At 40.2% G+C, this 16,255-nt stretch overlaps 1 protein-coding gene across 1 annotated transcript in view; it reads left to right on the top strand.

Moving 5' to 3' along the window:
- LOC124718724 (ectopic P granules protein 5 homolog) overlaps positions 1–16,255 on the top strand; it is a 367,184-nt gene that overhangs the window by 216,629 nt on the left and 134,300 nt on the right. Inside the window, exons 28-29 of the mRNA XM_047244342.1 lie at positions 5,374–5,577; positions 12,362–12,493. Of these exons, the coding sequence (XP_047100298.1) occupies positions 5,374–5,577; positions 12,362–12,493 (336 nt within the window). The remainder of the gene's footprint in view (positions 1–5,373; positions 5,578–12,361; positions 12,494–16,255) is intronic.

Below are 16,255 nucleotides of genomic sequence, written 5' to 3'. Positions count from 1 at the left end.
GAATTTGAAAGACACTGAAACACATATTTTCTTATTTCTAATGAGAATCTAGTTTTCATAGATATTTTCATAGATTTAGCTTCAAAAATGCTTTTGTAATGAAGTAGTTCCATGAAAACTTCATCCCCCGAGGTATTTTTGTATTTCCAACTGAGAAACAAATTTTCATAGATTTACCTTTAAAAATGCTTTCATAACAAAATATTTTCATGAAACTTTTCATCCCGTATCTCACCGCTTAGGGGTTGAATTTAAAAAAAACACAGAAACCCATATTTTTTTTTTATTTCTAACCAAGATGTCAAATACCATTATTCAGCTTTAAAAAGTTTAGTAGGTCTTTAATGATGATTTATTAAAAAGAAAAAAAATTTCACCCTCCACTTCAACCTCCTAGGGGTTGAAATCCAAAAATGCTGAAATGTGAAATAATTTCTGATCAAAAAACCAAATATTAAATTTTGTAGTTCTAGCTTCAAAAATTGCTTTAGTTGTGACATATTTTCAACAAACTTTTCATCTTATTTTTCACTCCCATAGGGGTGGAATTTCGAACTATCCCTTCTTAAATAATGCCTACAGTGTAAGAACAACACCTTCCCCAAATGTTGAGTTTCTCTCCCTAGTCGTTTGGACTGAGTCAGTGAATCAGACAGGACATTTCCTTTTACCTGACAGAGATGACAAAGTTAGGGTGACCAGACGTCTGGATTAATCTGGACATGTCCTCCTTTTTAGCTCTTTGTCCGGGGTCCAGGCGGATTTTTACAGTGTCTGGCTTTTTCGGAAAGTTGAGCATAATATAGTTAAATTTACAATTAGTCTTGTTCTATTGCTGTTTTCTTAAATACTTTAACTAGTGGCACAGCCTTTGTGATAAACACGCACGAAGGCGATGTTAGTAGGTGGCACCAGGATTGTCGATGTTATCGTTGATCGACCTATAAGCGAATGCAAATATCGATTATTTAAAATTTTTGTTTTGTATCTTCGCTTGGCTTCCTGTAGTGCAAATGTGATTTGTGAGTGTAATTTTTAACCTTGTGAGTTACGTAAAATATTTGGCTATGCCTAAACAAAAGTGTACGTTTTCTGATGTCCTTTCCTGCAAATATCCAGCTTTCAAGATAGGGAGAAATGAATTTGAAGAGGAATGTAAGATATGTGGACCTGGAATGTACGTCTCAGTGGCCACAACTACAAGGAATGAAGTAAACACATGCCGTATGCAAACCAAGGTTACCCTTTACGGAACCTAAATGGACCCTTGTCTTAGATGGTGATCGAAAAATACATTTCACATCATATTCCGCAAAATACAACCATTCCTGCTGGAAATGCTCCCTGCGTAAGGCATCATCACTCATGTGGTGCACAGTAGGTCAATAGTGCAACACATGTCTGACCTGTCTTTCACTATAACCATTCTGACAAAAAATGACTCCAATGTGGGCTAACTCAGGCTGCAAACTATCATGGTCCAAAACAGTGTGGGCCCTGTGAACCAAGTTAGGAATCATCCCACGCTGAGCCAGATGGTGAAAACTGTCAACCTGCAGAGACAAGTCAGTGTGAGTATGCTTCCTGTAAATGGTGTGTTTCAGTGTACCATCAGCCTTTCCGCTGACCAACTCGTCAAGGAAGGGAAGCTGCCAAGTCCAAAGCACGTCCCTCGAGGTCTTCCATAAACAGATTCCAATAATAGGTGACAACAGGCTGCCCATCTCAACTCCATCTCTCTGCTCATAGTACTGGTTATTAAATAAAAAGTAAGGAGAAATTGATACACTTCAGAATAGGTTTGCTAATTTAACACCAAACCTAACCTCAATTAACCATAACAAATGAGACAGAGGAATGCGAGTGAAGAGAGAGAGTGTATCAAAATTACCAGAATTTCAAAGTCATTCAAACGCATTCCCTCTAATCGACGTATTGAATCTGCCAAGTTCATAGTGCTGTGCTCACACTGACGTACTATTAGGTTCAACAGAGTAGCAAGGTGTTCTGTTACACAATATTTCAGGGCACCAATATTACTCACAGTTGGTCTAACAATAAGAGGAACCCCTTCCGTGTGGTACTTCGAAGGCCATATAACTTACGAGGAACAGTGCGATGAAAATTAAGACTCTTGATGTCTTCTATGGCAAGGAACTTTTCTTCAGGAGGCCATTAGTCTTTCTCTCAACATTCTTTAGTGGGGTCTGCACCAGTCTTGCAATATGTTGAATCAGAGAGTAAACACTGGATCTCTTGGATATAAACCACAATGTCCAAAACAATGTAGCACTGCCTTTGCTCTACAAACAGAGGTTTTAAAATCCCTTGCACAGTGCATACCTGCTGCAGTTTTGCCTTGAAAATGATAGCGTGTGCTCGTGTCAGAATATCGAATGTTGATAATTTCACCTGGCTGCATTTCTGTAAGTTATTTGAAGGTTGAAATAAATTTAAATACAAGCAGGAAGAATGTTTCTATGACTATGTGAATAGCAAAGATGTTGAACAAAAGTTGAATATTTGAAAAAGATTTTGCATTTCTTTTGAAGTGATCTTTGTGTGTAATGGAAACAAAAGTTGAATATTTGAAAAAAAAAATTGCATTTCTTTTGGAGTGACCCTTGTGTGTAATGAAAGATAGAATAAAGTCATATCTAGAGGCAAATGCGACGAGCGGTTTCTGTTGCATTGTCAACAGCACTGAACTCAGCTGCAGGTAAAGATTGAGGCTTTGTAAGTGCTCCGAAATCCTCTTCTGTCTAATTGTACAAGTTTGCGAAAGGAACATCTGCTTTGTAGATTTTGTAGTTATGTTCAGTAGAGTAATGTGATACAATCTTTTAAATAGTTGTTAAAAACATTACAAAATTTTCTTCATCTTCCACATGCATTAAGCTTGTCATGACTACAAGAACTACAGAGATCATATCTCTATGTTGTGTAACACATCACTTAAACTGCGTTTCTTGAATGACTGATTGGATTTCTCCCCTGAGAACCTTGGCACCATTAATGACGAACATAGAGTACTACTGTTCCTTTATGAAATTTCTCAAATGGAAAAGTGTGATCAATATAAATGAAGCGCTGCAATGATGTCTGAATAATGCTGATCCTTATGAAGCGACATTCCCAAGGCAAAGTATTTCAGGAAATCAGGAAGGTCATATAGGGTGTTTCAAAAAGAATATACGTATTTTGTTGTCAGAACTATCAATCCCTGCACCTCGGCACAGTTATTGGAGGAACAAATACAGTGTCTAGTTTATATTCATTGCTGCTAGATGTCAGTTGTCTTCCGTTTGCTAGGTTACCATCATATATTGTGAAACAGCTACTCCACTGCAAATATCATTTTGTGTTCTTGGGTTTGTGATTACAGTGCAGAAATGTTTCAGTCTGAGGTGCCAAACTGATCCTCCGAACAGATGGACCATTCACAGTTGGTATGACAGTGTAGACAAAGGATTTATGTGTAAAGTAGAGAGTCCTGGCCACCCTCATGTTTTGGAAGAAAATGTCGCCCGAGTTCAAACTGATTTCTATTGCAGTCCTACAACATCAACTCGTCATGCCATTTGGAAGTTATAACTGCCTACAACAGTTTTACATGTTTTGAGATGCCAGCTGGTTATGAAGCTGTATGAGTTACAACTGTTACAGGCTCTACGTCATGACGATGGCAAATGGAAATATGTGACATTTTCTGATGGGCTTCAGGATGCTATTGACTGTGATAACACTTTTGTACAACACATCATGCTCAGTGATGGAGCGACGTGCTGCATCCATAACACAGTGTGGTCGACAGTTGCTCGCAGCATTGTATGCTATTCATCTGATCTGGAAGAGTCTGGATACAGCCTTGATAGACACAGTCTTTCTGATATCCCAACAACCAGAAGTCACGTGGATCTTGAAATGGCATAGAAATGATACAGTTCTTACCAAAGGTTTCTTGAAGCAAACCCTTCACTTGACAAGCAACATGTGGTGTCTCCCCATCTTCCATGAAAATAGTGGTGTGGACACAGTTGCTTTCTTGCAAAGTTGGAATAAGATGTTGCACAAGGAGGTCATTATAACCCTGAGGTGTCATTTCCTTGAAGAAAAACAGCCTGAGAATGAAGGAGCTTGTGAAACCACACCACACAGTCACATAAGCTGAGTTTTGGGAGTGTTCCAGCACAACATATGGCGGAGTAGAACCCCATGTGTGACAGTTCTGTGCTTTGAAGGCAATGCGCAGGGTAAAATGTGTCTCGTCCATCCAACAAATATTCCCCACCCACGTGTCATTCGTTTCCATGCATGCGAAAACACAAAGGACAAAGTCATGGTGTTCTAGGCTATTTTGATGCTTTATTCGGTGCATATTCTGAATCTTGTATGGATGCTAATCTAAAATGCACTGCGGAATCTTTTAAGTGTTGACCAGAGAAGAGAGAATTCCCATGACACAGCTTGAGCTACAGCAGCTTCATCAACAGTTGCCTTGCAAATGGGTTCTCTCTCTCTCCCTGCTGCACCATCTAATTCACCTGTGTCTTCAGATTTATTGATCATATTATTTATTGACATAGGGTCTCTTCAGAGCTGTTTCTGCCAGCAATGTTCCTACAATGTAGCACTACTATTGCAGCCGTTCGTATAAAATAGCTTTACCAGCAGTGGACTGTCGTTCTTCTCAATAGCCATTGTGTTTCAATGGAAAACTTCAACCCTTTTTAACCTTTATGTCAAGAATCACTTCATAAAAGAAATCAGTAGGCATTGCCAAGTAACAGACAGCATACTGACGTCAAAACAAGAAACATTTCACATTCCGACTGCTTACAGCACCTTCTTTTCACCTGCTTGCAGAAAGTGGAACTATTTATTTCAGCATTTCCTGTTAGCACACTGATTAATGAACGTGCCTATAAAATGCTTCAGTGTCTTTCAAAATACACAACCCAGACTGCAGCATTTGGAGCACCATTAGTTTAATTATAACCACCCAGTATATAACTTCTTTATTCCCAACTTAAAAAATTCTGATGATTGTGATTAAATCCAGAATGAATATTTACTGTGCAGTGGAGTGCGTGCCAATTTGAAGTTGTGAGGATGGGTCACGAGTCGTGTTCAGATAGCTCAGTCGGCAGTGCATTTGCCTGCAAAACGCAGAGGTCCCAGGTTTGAGTCCAAGTCTGGCACACAATTTTAATATGCCTGTAAATTCCAGTGATAAAATTTTGTGACCATTCAATTAACATTTTGAATACCACAAGAATGGGAGCAGTGTTACAGTCTGCAGAAAGAAAAGAATATCAGGATCGTTACTCTGAGTATGTGCACAGTGAAGCAGTGTCCCGTGCTTTCTTCCAGGTGTTTGTGAGTGGTGACGAGAGCCAGGGCTGTCGCCTGCTGGCGACCCTGTTGGAGCAGCCCCGCCTCGCCGGGATCCTGGGCCCACATTTCACGCCGTCTGCCGCGTCCACCACCACCTTCCTGCAGATGTACCAGACCGTGGTGGAGACGGCAGCACAGGCCCAGCAGCCCGTCGACCTGTGCTTTGTCCTACTGTCGAAGGTAATGTGTCCTCTGATTGATTATTCGTGTCTAACGACTTTATCTTATAAGACAGGTTGAAGAAAGGTGAACCTATATTTATAGCATTGGTAGGCGCAGAGCAAAATTTTGATGGCGTCGACTGGAACACCCTCTTTGAAAGACTTAGGGAAGCAGGTGCAATGTTGTGCTGGCCCTTTACTGCGATATTAAGTACTAAAGTAAAGTCTGATCAGGAGCTGAGACTTCCTATTATTCAGTCTTACTCACCCTGCTGTTTCAGTACACTCGCCAACCTCTTCTGATCAAACTTTATTTCTCGAAGTGCCACAGTTCCTGCTGGAAGTTAAGAGTGCAAATGGAAGATCCTATTCTCAAAATAAATATGATGCTTCTGACAATGAATGTATCCTATACTGTACTCTTTTGTACAGTGGCCATTAATTACAAAGTTGTTTTAACATTTGGAACATCACAATTGCATTGAATATGACTAAGTCCACAAATATATAGTGTTATTTAACAGATTCCACTTGAGCAAATGATAACAAGTTCTCTCTTGGCCCTGTAATGTCACAGGCATTGTCACAGCTATTCTTCCTCTGTGGCTTGCACCATATCTCCAAGGCATTACCAGCAAGTTCCCCGAACACGTTACAATGTTTATCATCCCAGCTTGCAAATACACTGCTTCCATCCATTTTGTGATACATGCATGTAAATAAAACATACATCCAAACAGTAGATACCTAATTGGTTATGAAAATAAACTTTGTACAGTAGCGATCATCATATGTCAACTTGAAAAGTGCTTGTGCATCATATCACCTCATTGAAGTGATACGCTACACTACCTGGGGATAAAACACAGATAGTAAAAGGTTACGTACAACTTGTGCAGAAAGTGGAGTGCAGTGTAAGAGTCGAACAACAAAAACGAAAGCAGTAGTTGATAAGGGACGTGACAAGCTTGTTGTACATACAGCAAGCAGGGAATAAAACAAAGGAGAAATTTTGAAATGGAATTAAAGTTTAAGGAATAGTAATTAAAACTTTGACATTTGTCAGTGATGTTGCAATTGTGTCAAAGATAGCAAAGGACTTGGAAGAGCAGTTGAATAAAATGGCTACTGTCTTGTAAGATGAATATCAACAAAAGTAAAATGAGAGTAAAATAGAAGTAGTATATGAGGTTTGCTATTGTGGTAACAAAACAACTGATGTTGGCTGCAGGAGTGAGAATATAAACTGCAGATTGGCCATAGTAAGAAAATCATTACTGAAGAGGAGAAATTTGTTACCATTGAACATAAATAAAATATTAGGAAGTCTTTTCAGAAGATATTTGTGTGGAGTGTAGTCTTGTCCTGAAGTGAAAAATGAGAGACAAGAAGAGGAAAGAAGATTATGAGATGTGGTGCTACAGAAGAATGGTGACGATTACGTGGGTGGATTAGATAACTGATGAGCAGCTACTGAACCAAATTGAGGAAAAAAGAAATTTGTTGTACAACCCAACTAAAAGAGGGGATCTTTTGGCAGGGACACCAAGGAATTGCAATTTTCCAGAATGAGATTTCCAGTCTGTAGCTGAGTGTGCGCTGATATGAAACTTCCTGGCAGATTAAAACTGTGTGCTGGACCAAGACTTGAACTCGGGACCAATATCCTTTCTTCCAGGAGTACTAGTTCTGCAAGGTTCACAGGAGAGCTTCTGTGAAGTTTGGAAGATAGGAGGTACTGGTGGAAGTAAAGCTGTGAGGACAGGGCATGAGTCGTGCTTGCCTAGCTCAGATTGTAGAGCACTTGCCCACGAAAGGCAAAGGTCGCGAGTTCAAGTCTTGGTCCAGCATACAGTTTTAATCTGCCAGGAAGTTTCAATTGTTATTTTGTTAGTGGAGGGAAGTGCGGATGGTAAAAATTGTAGGGGAGAACAAGGCTTGAGTATGTTAATCAGGTTCAGAAGGATGTAGGTTGCAGTAGTTAGGCAGAGATGAAGAGGCGTGCACACCATAGACTAGTGTGGTAAGTTTCATCAAACGAGTATGGAGATAACAATAACAACAACAACAACAACAACAACAACAACAACCACCACCACCACCACCACCACCACCTAGTGTAGGCTGATTGAACATTTTCAAAAACAAAATGTACCAGTGTTAATAGGAATATGAACCAAAGAAACATTAAATTAAGCACAGACCTGCACATATGTATTTTGTCCCACACATTTCTTACAAATAACACAGAGAACTGACTATAGCCTAGTTTGAAAATTCATAAGGGCCATAAAATAGGCCTACTTTGAGGAAAGTAAGTCCAGAATTCGTTTGTGTTTTAGAATTGAGACTCAGTTATTCTTTTCTCTGCTTACTCTCACCATCATTCTAAAGGCAGCAGATGGGAACCATCACATTCGTCTTCTTGTTCTAACCCCTTCATTGCCATCTCATGACAGAGAAAAGCTTATTGCCGGATGGTGCTTTTACAGCACAGTCGTTATCGCTCGGCTCTTCCTTGTCATTTTAAGACTCTCGTGCATTTATGATGCTGGCAATTATGACATTGTCTGTCAGGACTTGGTAGCCTCCTCTCACCCTCTGACTAATATCATTTCTCCTCCCAACAATAAGAAGCACTCCTCTCATCACCCAGGCCTTGAATACCTCAGTACACTACTCTGCCAAGGGTATGAGTTTCTCAGATCAAGCCCTGGGATGAGATCTTCTTGCCCTTCGTCCCTTCAGCGCAGTTTTCAATTTTGGAAATAAAAAAAGTCCGCAGCGGCCAGGTCTCGAGAATATGAAGGATGAGGTAGCACAGTGATTTCGTTTTTTGTGCAACAGTCACCCACCCACATGGATGAATATGTGGGTGTGTTAATCGTGGTACAAAATCCATGAATTGTCTCGCCACATTTCAGGGCATTTCCTTTTTCACATTTTCTCGCAGACATCACAACACGTGCCGATAGTACCACCGATTAACAGTTTGCCCCCATGGCACAAATTCATGATGATTTAATCTTTCAAAGTCAAAGAAAATTATGAGCACAGCTTTGACATTTGATCTGACCTGACGAGCCTTTTTTGGTCTTGGAGAACCTTTCCTGACCTATTGTGAAGTGTGAACCTTGGTCTCAACATCAGAACCCCAGACCACGTTTCATCACCAGTTATGATTCTCTTAAGGAACATCTCATTACCACTTGCATGATCCAGAAACTCTTCACAGATTGTGAGACGAAGGTCTTTCTGGTTGCCACATGAATCGTGGGACAAGCTTGGCAGCAACATGATGCATTCCAAGATGATGTGTCAGGATTTCATGACGTGATCCAACTGAAATGTTGCATTCTTCTTCTGTCTCTCAGACAGTCAGTCTTCACTGCCATGCACAGTTTCGTTGATGTTCCTGACATGAGCGTCGTCGGTAGATGTCGAAGGGCATCCTGAAGGAGATGGGCGACACCACATTCTACTCAATAGAGGACTGAACAGTAACTAACAGACATATCACACTCAACTCCAACACACCATTGGCTTGAAATTATGAATGTTCTGGAATTTTTTGAACAGACCTTGTATATGCCCTACCAGGCCTGGTAACAACACTAAACACAAACAACATTAATGCACTCCCGTGACCATCATTCTTGTTACAGAGAATTGTCATTTACATACCTGACAGTGCTTTCTGTTTGTATGGACTTGCATTGGCATGTAACCATGTCTTGCCAGGCAATGTATACAGTGTGTAACAAAAAGGTTGGGCAAACTTTCAGCACCTGGAGGAAGAAAATGTGTTACATGGGCATTGATCTTGAAACACTTTATTTCTATGTTAGAGCTCTTTTTCTACTTCTCTTCATAATTATGTTAATCATGGGAAGCACATAGAGCAGAATATGCCAGCATTACAGGCAATGTTTTTTTTTATATGAGTTGTTCAGAATACACTCTCAGTTAAGTTTGGTAAGAATGGACAGTATGTTGTAATCCTGTCAATGTTTGGGCCAGCATTGTTGATAACTTTTTGTTTACACCCAGGCTCAATGGAAAAGCTTGCCATGCTTCCGTAGAGAATACTCTTCATGTTCTGGTAGAGAATGTGCTTTTATGAGTGAGACAAAATATTTACTTCATGCTCGATGGAGCTCTGTTTGTAGGCTTCTAAATAACAGATTCCATTACAGGTGGATAAGTGGATGTGGACCAATTCCTTGGCCTCCAAACCCTCTGGATCTAATACACTAGACTTTTATTGGTGAGCACATCTGAAAGCTCTCGATAATGGAACCCTGGGACGAGATGTGCAGTGTCATCATCCTGTTTGTGGAGGGCTGTAAAACAACATGGAATTCTCCAGGGATACATCAGCCCATCAGGAATTCAGTCTGACGAAGGGTTGATGCATGTGTCCTTGCTGATGGAGGGCATTTTGGATATTTCATTTAGGAAAGTGTTTCATACTGTGCTGATATATTCTTTTCCTGTGCGTTTCCCGTCATCAGTGCATTGAAGACCTGTAGAAACTTGGCTGTAACATTAAAAATAAAGCATTTTTGAATCCGTGTCCATATAACACATTTTCTTCCTCTATGTTTACTGGAAGTTTGACCATAACTTTTGTAAAAAAAACATCATTCTGTTTAAGGACATGCTGATTGTTTTCCTAAAAGATATTATATTTTATTCTTCATAGATCAACTTTTTTATGACACAATCATAACCAGTTTCGGCCAGTGACAGCTGTCTTGAAATGCTGTAATAGGGAAATGGCAAGAGACCTGAAAGAAGTATAAATATTTTCTGTTAAATTTCAGTTACCCAATAAAACACATAAATTTAAAGGGTGTCAATTCAAATAGATGTGTAGATATTACAGCTACAAACCACTTAATTTTGAATCATTGCTTAAAAGTGTTACAAGAAAGGTGCACCAGGGACCACGTTTTATTGCCAGGACACTTAGAATGTGCGACAAATCTACTGAAGAGACTGCGTAAATAACACTTGTCTGTCCTCTTGTGGAGCATTGCTGCATGGTACACGATTCTTACCAGACAGCATTCATGGAGGACGAAAAAGTTCTGAGAAGGGTTGCTCATTTTATATTATTACAAAATAGGGAGGTAATGTCTTTGTTACTAGGAGTTCTTTTTCAGAAAATTTCATTCACAATCATTCTCCTCCAAATGTTAAAATATTCTATTCACTGGCATCTACATGGAAAAATGACCATCGTAATAAAATAAGAGAAATCAGAACTTGCATGGAAATTTAGAGACTTCAGTTTCTCACATTCCATCGGACAGTGGAACAGTAGAGAAATAGTCTGAAAGTGGTTTACTGAATCCTTTGCCTGGCACTAAAGTGTAAATTCCAGAGTAATCATGTAGTTGTTTGTGAGGTGCAGTTAAAAAGTATCAAACCTTTGGTTTTCAAAAATATGTTTATTGATTTTGTGATACAGAACCTTAATTACCTTCAGAGTACTCTCCTTGCTAATGCACATGCCTCTGCCAGGGTTACCACCATTGTTGGGAAGACTTTTGGAACATATCTTTTGGAATGACGATCAGCCTAATCTCCACATTCTGCTTGAGTTCTTCTGATGATTCAAATTGTGTTCCTTTGTGAGGCAATTTCTGCTTGGAAATAGATGGAACACACACAGAGCCATGTTGGGAGATTACTAAGTCTGAATACCACAGGAATGTTGTATTCTGCAAGGAAAGTCTGAATCAGATGTACAGAATCTCAATATTTGTTGTGCTACACAGCATGACAAAGGGCCTTCTGATACTATTTGCTTGTGATGTTTTGGCCTTCTGGTGATGCACCATCGTAAGAGAGTTGAAGAAATTGGTCAACACGACCTTGAAATTGCTGTGGGCTTGCCATTCATTCCCCCTGCCCTGCCCCCCAGAATGTTGAATGTTTTCACTTTGATGACTGCATCTTTGTTTCTGGGTCATACCCATAAACACACATCTCATTCCCTGTTTATGGTTTGTCAGAAAGTTGGGGTCACTGGGTGCATTGTCCAGAGTAACCCTTGTGAATTTCAAACAGTTTGCTTCTGCTCCATTGTCAGCAGTTTATGTATGAATTTTGCAGGAATACTTTTTGTGTACAAAATGTTAGTCAGAATTTTATGTACTGTTCCAATGCTTAGCCCTGTCTCATTAGCAAGTTCTGTTACTGTGATAATACGGTCTTATGTGACCAAAGTCTCCATTTGCTTGATGCAGTTCTGATTTTGTGTTGTTGAGGATCCACCTGGACATGTTTTGCTGTCCATTGATATGTAACCATCTTTGAAGCATTTGTACCTTTCCTTTGTCTGTGAGTCATCCAGCTCATCATCCCCAAAAGCCTATTGAATCTCACAAATGGTTTGGACTTCAGTAAAGGCATTTGGCAAAATATGATGCAGTATTGCTGCTCAGTTTGTTCCATCATTTTACAACTTATGGGAATCTGGCAAGCACTAACTACACATCCTCATTCCTTGATCGACTGCTAGCGAACTGCTAGTGGCTGATACTTTCTGATGGTGGGAATACATTCACAACTGCGTTTGAATGTCCCCTAGCATATCACCACTGAAGCAAGTCTCATGCGCTTCATAGGTCTATGCAGGAAAGAACAAGATTTGATACGTTTTGAACACACCATGAATATGGAGAATCAGCCTTTCTTTTATCCTTACACACAATTGAGTTTTAAAAGTTTTGAATTGGGGAGAGCCGGATGAAATCATGTTTTAAGTGAGGTATTCTTGTTCTTGTTGACAGTTCGATGTTACACGCTGGCTGATGACCCGCAAGCCGCGCCTCAGTGAAAGGTCGCAGTTCATCGAGTTGGTTGGGAAGGCGCTGACAGCGGCCGGCATCTGCCCAGAGGACGACAAGCTCATCCTGCACGAGGTACTGTCCCATCACACTGCCTCATCCAGCAGCCAGAGAGAGGGGGGAGAGGAAGAAGACATGTTCGGGAGATGCCGAATTCCTGTGAATCTTGCATTTTCAGTTAGGATAAATAAGTTACAGGGGCAGTCTGTTAAATACTGCGCAGTGGATTTGTCTTCTCCACAATTAGTTAAAGGTGCAACCACAATGGAGGGGTATCTGTTGAGAGGCCAGACAAACGTGTGGTTCCTGAAGAGGGGCAGCAGCCTTTTCAGTAGTTGCAAGGGCAACAGTCTGGATGATTGACTGATCTGGCCTTGTAACAATAACCAAAACGGCCTTGCTGTGCTGATACTGCGAACGGCTGAAAGCAAGGGGGAACTACAGCCGTAATTTTTCCCGAGGGCATGCAGCTTTACTGTATGATTAAATGATGATGGCGTCCTCTTGGGTAAAATATTCCGGAGGTAAAATAGTCCCCCATTCGGATCTCCGGGCGGGGACTACTCAAGAGGATGTCGTTATCAGGAGAAAGAAAACTGGCGTTCTACGGATCGGAGCGTGGAATGTCAGATCCCTTAATCGGGCAGGTAGGTTAGAAAATTTAAAAAGGGAAATGGATAGGTTGAAGTTAGATATAGTGGGAATTAGTGAAGTTCGGTGGCAGGAGGAACAAGACTTCTGGTCAGGTGACTACAGGGTTATAAACACAAAATCAAATAGGGGTAATGCAGGAGTAGGTTTAATAATGAATAGGAAAATAGGAATGCGGGTAAGCTACTACAAACAGCATAGTGAACGCATTATTGTGGCCAAGATAGATACAAAGCCCACACCTACTACAGTAGTACAAGTTTATATGCCAACTAGCTCTGCAGATGACGAAGAAATTGAAGAAATGTATGATGAAATAAAAGAAATTATTCAGATTGTGAAGGGAGACAAAAATTTAATAGTCATGGGTGACTGGAATTCGAGTGTGGGAAAAGGGAGAGAAGGAAACATAGTAGGTGAGTATGGATTGGGGCTAAGAAATGAAAGAGGAAGCCACCTGGTAGAATTTTGCACAGAGCACAACATAATCATAACACTTGGTTTAAGAAACATGAAAGAAGGTTGTATACATGGAAGAACCCTGGAGATACTAAGAGGTATCAGATAGATTATATAATGGTAAGACAGAGATTTAGGAACCAGGTTTTAAATTGTAAGACATTTCCAGGGGCAGATGTGGACTCTGACCACAATCTATTGGTTATGACCTGTAGATTAAAACTGAAGAAACTGCAAAAAGGTGGGAATTTAAGGAGATGGGACCTGGATAAACTGAAAGAACCAGAGGTTGTACAGAGTTTCAGGGAGAGCATAAAGGAACAATTGACAGGAATGGGGGAAATAAATACAGTAGAAGAAGAATGGGTAGCTTTGAGGGATGAAGTAGCGAAGGCAGCAGAGGATCAAGTAGGTAAAAAGACGAGGGCTAGTAGAAATCCTTGGGTAACAGAAGAAATATTGAATTTAAGTGATGAAAGGAGAAAATATAAAGATGCAGTAAATGAAGCAGGCAAAAAGGAATACAAACGTCTCAAAAATGAGATCGACAGGAAGTGCAAAATGGCTAAGCAGGGATGGCTAGAGGACAAATGTAAGGATGTAGAGGCTTATCTCACTAGGAGTAAGATAGATACTGCCTACAGGAAAATTAAAGAGACCTTTGGAGATAAGAGAACGACTTATATGAATATCAAGAACTCAGATGGAAACCCAGTTCTAAGCAAAGAAGGGAAAGCAGAAAGGTGGAAGGAGTATATAGAGGGTCTATACAAGGGCGATGTACTTGAGGACAATATTATGGAAATGGAAGAGGATGTAGATGAAGATGAAATGGGAGATATGATACTGCGTGAAGAGTTTGACAGAGCACTGAAAGACCTGAGTCGAAACAAGGCCCCCGGAGTAGACAACATTCCATTGGAACTACTGACGACCTTGGGAGAGCCAGTCCTGACAAAACTCTACCATCTGGTGAGCAAGATGTATGAAACAGGCGAAATACCCTCAGACTTCAAGAAGAATATAATAATTCCAATCCCAAAGAAAGCAGGTGTTGACAGATGTGAAAATTACCGAACTATCAGTTTAATAAGTCACAGCTGCAAAATACTAACACGAATTCTTTACAGACGAATGAAAAAACTAGTAGAAGCCAACCTCGGGGAAGATCAGTTTGGATTCCGTAGAAATGTTGGAACACGTGAGGCAATACTGACCTTACGACTTATCTTAGAAGAAAGATTAAGGAAAGGCAAACCTACGTTTCTAGCATTTGTAGACTTAGAGAAAGCTTTTGACAATGTTGACTGGAATACTCTCTTTCAAATTCTAAAGGTGGCAGGGGTAAAATACAGGGAGCGAAAGGCTATTTACAATTTGTACAGAAACCAGATGGCAGTTATAAGAGTCGAGGGACATGAAAGGGAAGCAGTGGTTGGGAAGGGAGTAAGACAGGGTTGTAGCCTCTCCCCGATGTTGTTCAATCTGTATATTGAGCAAGCAGTAAAGGAAACAAAAGAAAAATTCGGAGTAGGTATTAAAATTCATGGAGAAGAAATAAAAACTTTGAGGTTCGCCGATGACATTGTAATTCTGTCAGAGACAGCAAAGGACTTGGAAGAGCTGTTGAATGGAATGGACAGTGTCTTGAAAGGAGGATATAAGATGAACATCAACAAAAGCAAAACAAGGATAATGGAATGTAGTCGAATTAAGTCAGGTGATGCTGAGGGAATTGGATTAGGAAATGAGGCACTTAAAGTAGTAAACGAGTTTTGCTGTTTGGGGAGCAAAATAACTGATGATGGTGGAAGTAGAGAGGATATAAAATGTAGGCTGGCAATGGCAAGGAAAGCGTTTCTGAAGAAGAGAAATTTGTTAACATCCAGTATTGATTTAAGTGTCAGGAAGTCTTTTCTGTAAGTATTTGTATGGAGTGTAGCCATGTATGGAAGTGAAACATGAACGATAAATAGTTTGGACAAGAAGAGAATAGAAGCTTTCGAAATGTGGTGCTACAGAAGAATGCTGAAGATAAGATGGGTAGATCACATAACTAATGAGGAAGTATTGAATAGGATTGGGGAGAAGAGAAATTTGTGGCACAACTTGACCAGAAGAAGGGATCGGTTGGTAGGACATGTTCTGAGTCATCAAGGTATCACCAATTTAGTATTGGAGGGCAGCATGAAGGGTAAAAATCGTAGAGGGAGACCAAGAGATGAATACACTAAGCAGATTCAGAAGGATGTAGGTTGCAGTAGGTACTGGGAGATGAAAAAGCTTGCACAGGATAGAGTAGCATGGAGAGCTGCATCAAACCAGTCTCAGGACTGAAGACCAGAACAACAACAGGTACTACCACTCTTAAGGTGGATGGTTTACCTATAGATGTGCTGTTTGATTTGCATAATCCTCTATATTAATAGTTCATCAAATAGTTCATAATTTCTACACTACGATCTTGGCTTCACGGGAATCACATTTTCTTGATATGGCGCTGCAGAGACAGTTGACAATATTTCATTAACAGTTAAAAACAAGATTAAATAATCACTCCGCATCTGCTACAGAGAGAGGGGAGGAGTTTGAGACATGTGCAGTACACGTGTCAAGTGTGGGCATGGGTGAAGCTGCAGCGAAAAGAGTAGTTCATAACTAAATTAAAATGACAACCTCCATAGCTCAACAGTTAGTTTTAATGACTTCGATACGGAAAGACACAGA

This window comes from Schistocerca piceifrons, chromosome 10 (assembly GCF_021461385.2).
Source record: "Schistocerca piceifrons isolate TAMUIC-IGC-003096 chromosome 10, iqSchPice1.1, whole genome shotgun sequence".
Lineage (NCBI taxonomy): Eukaryota > Metazoa > Arthropoda > Insecta > Orthoptera > Acrididae > Schistocerca > Schistocerca piceifrons.
Note: the sequence above shows the minus strand (reverse complement) of the source record. Positions and strands in the feature narration are given on the sequence as shown.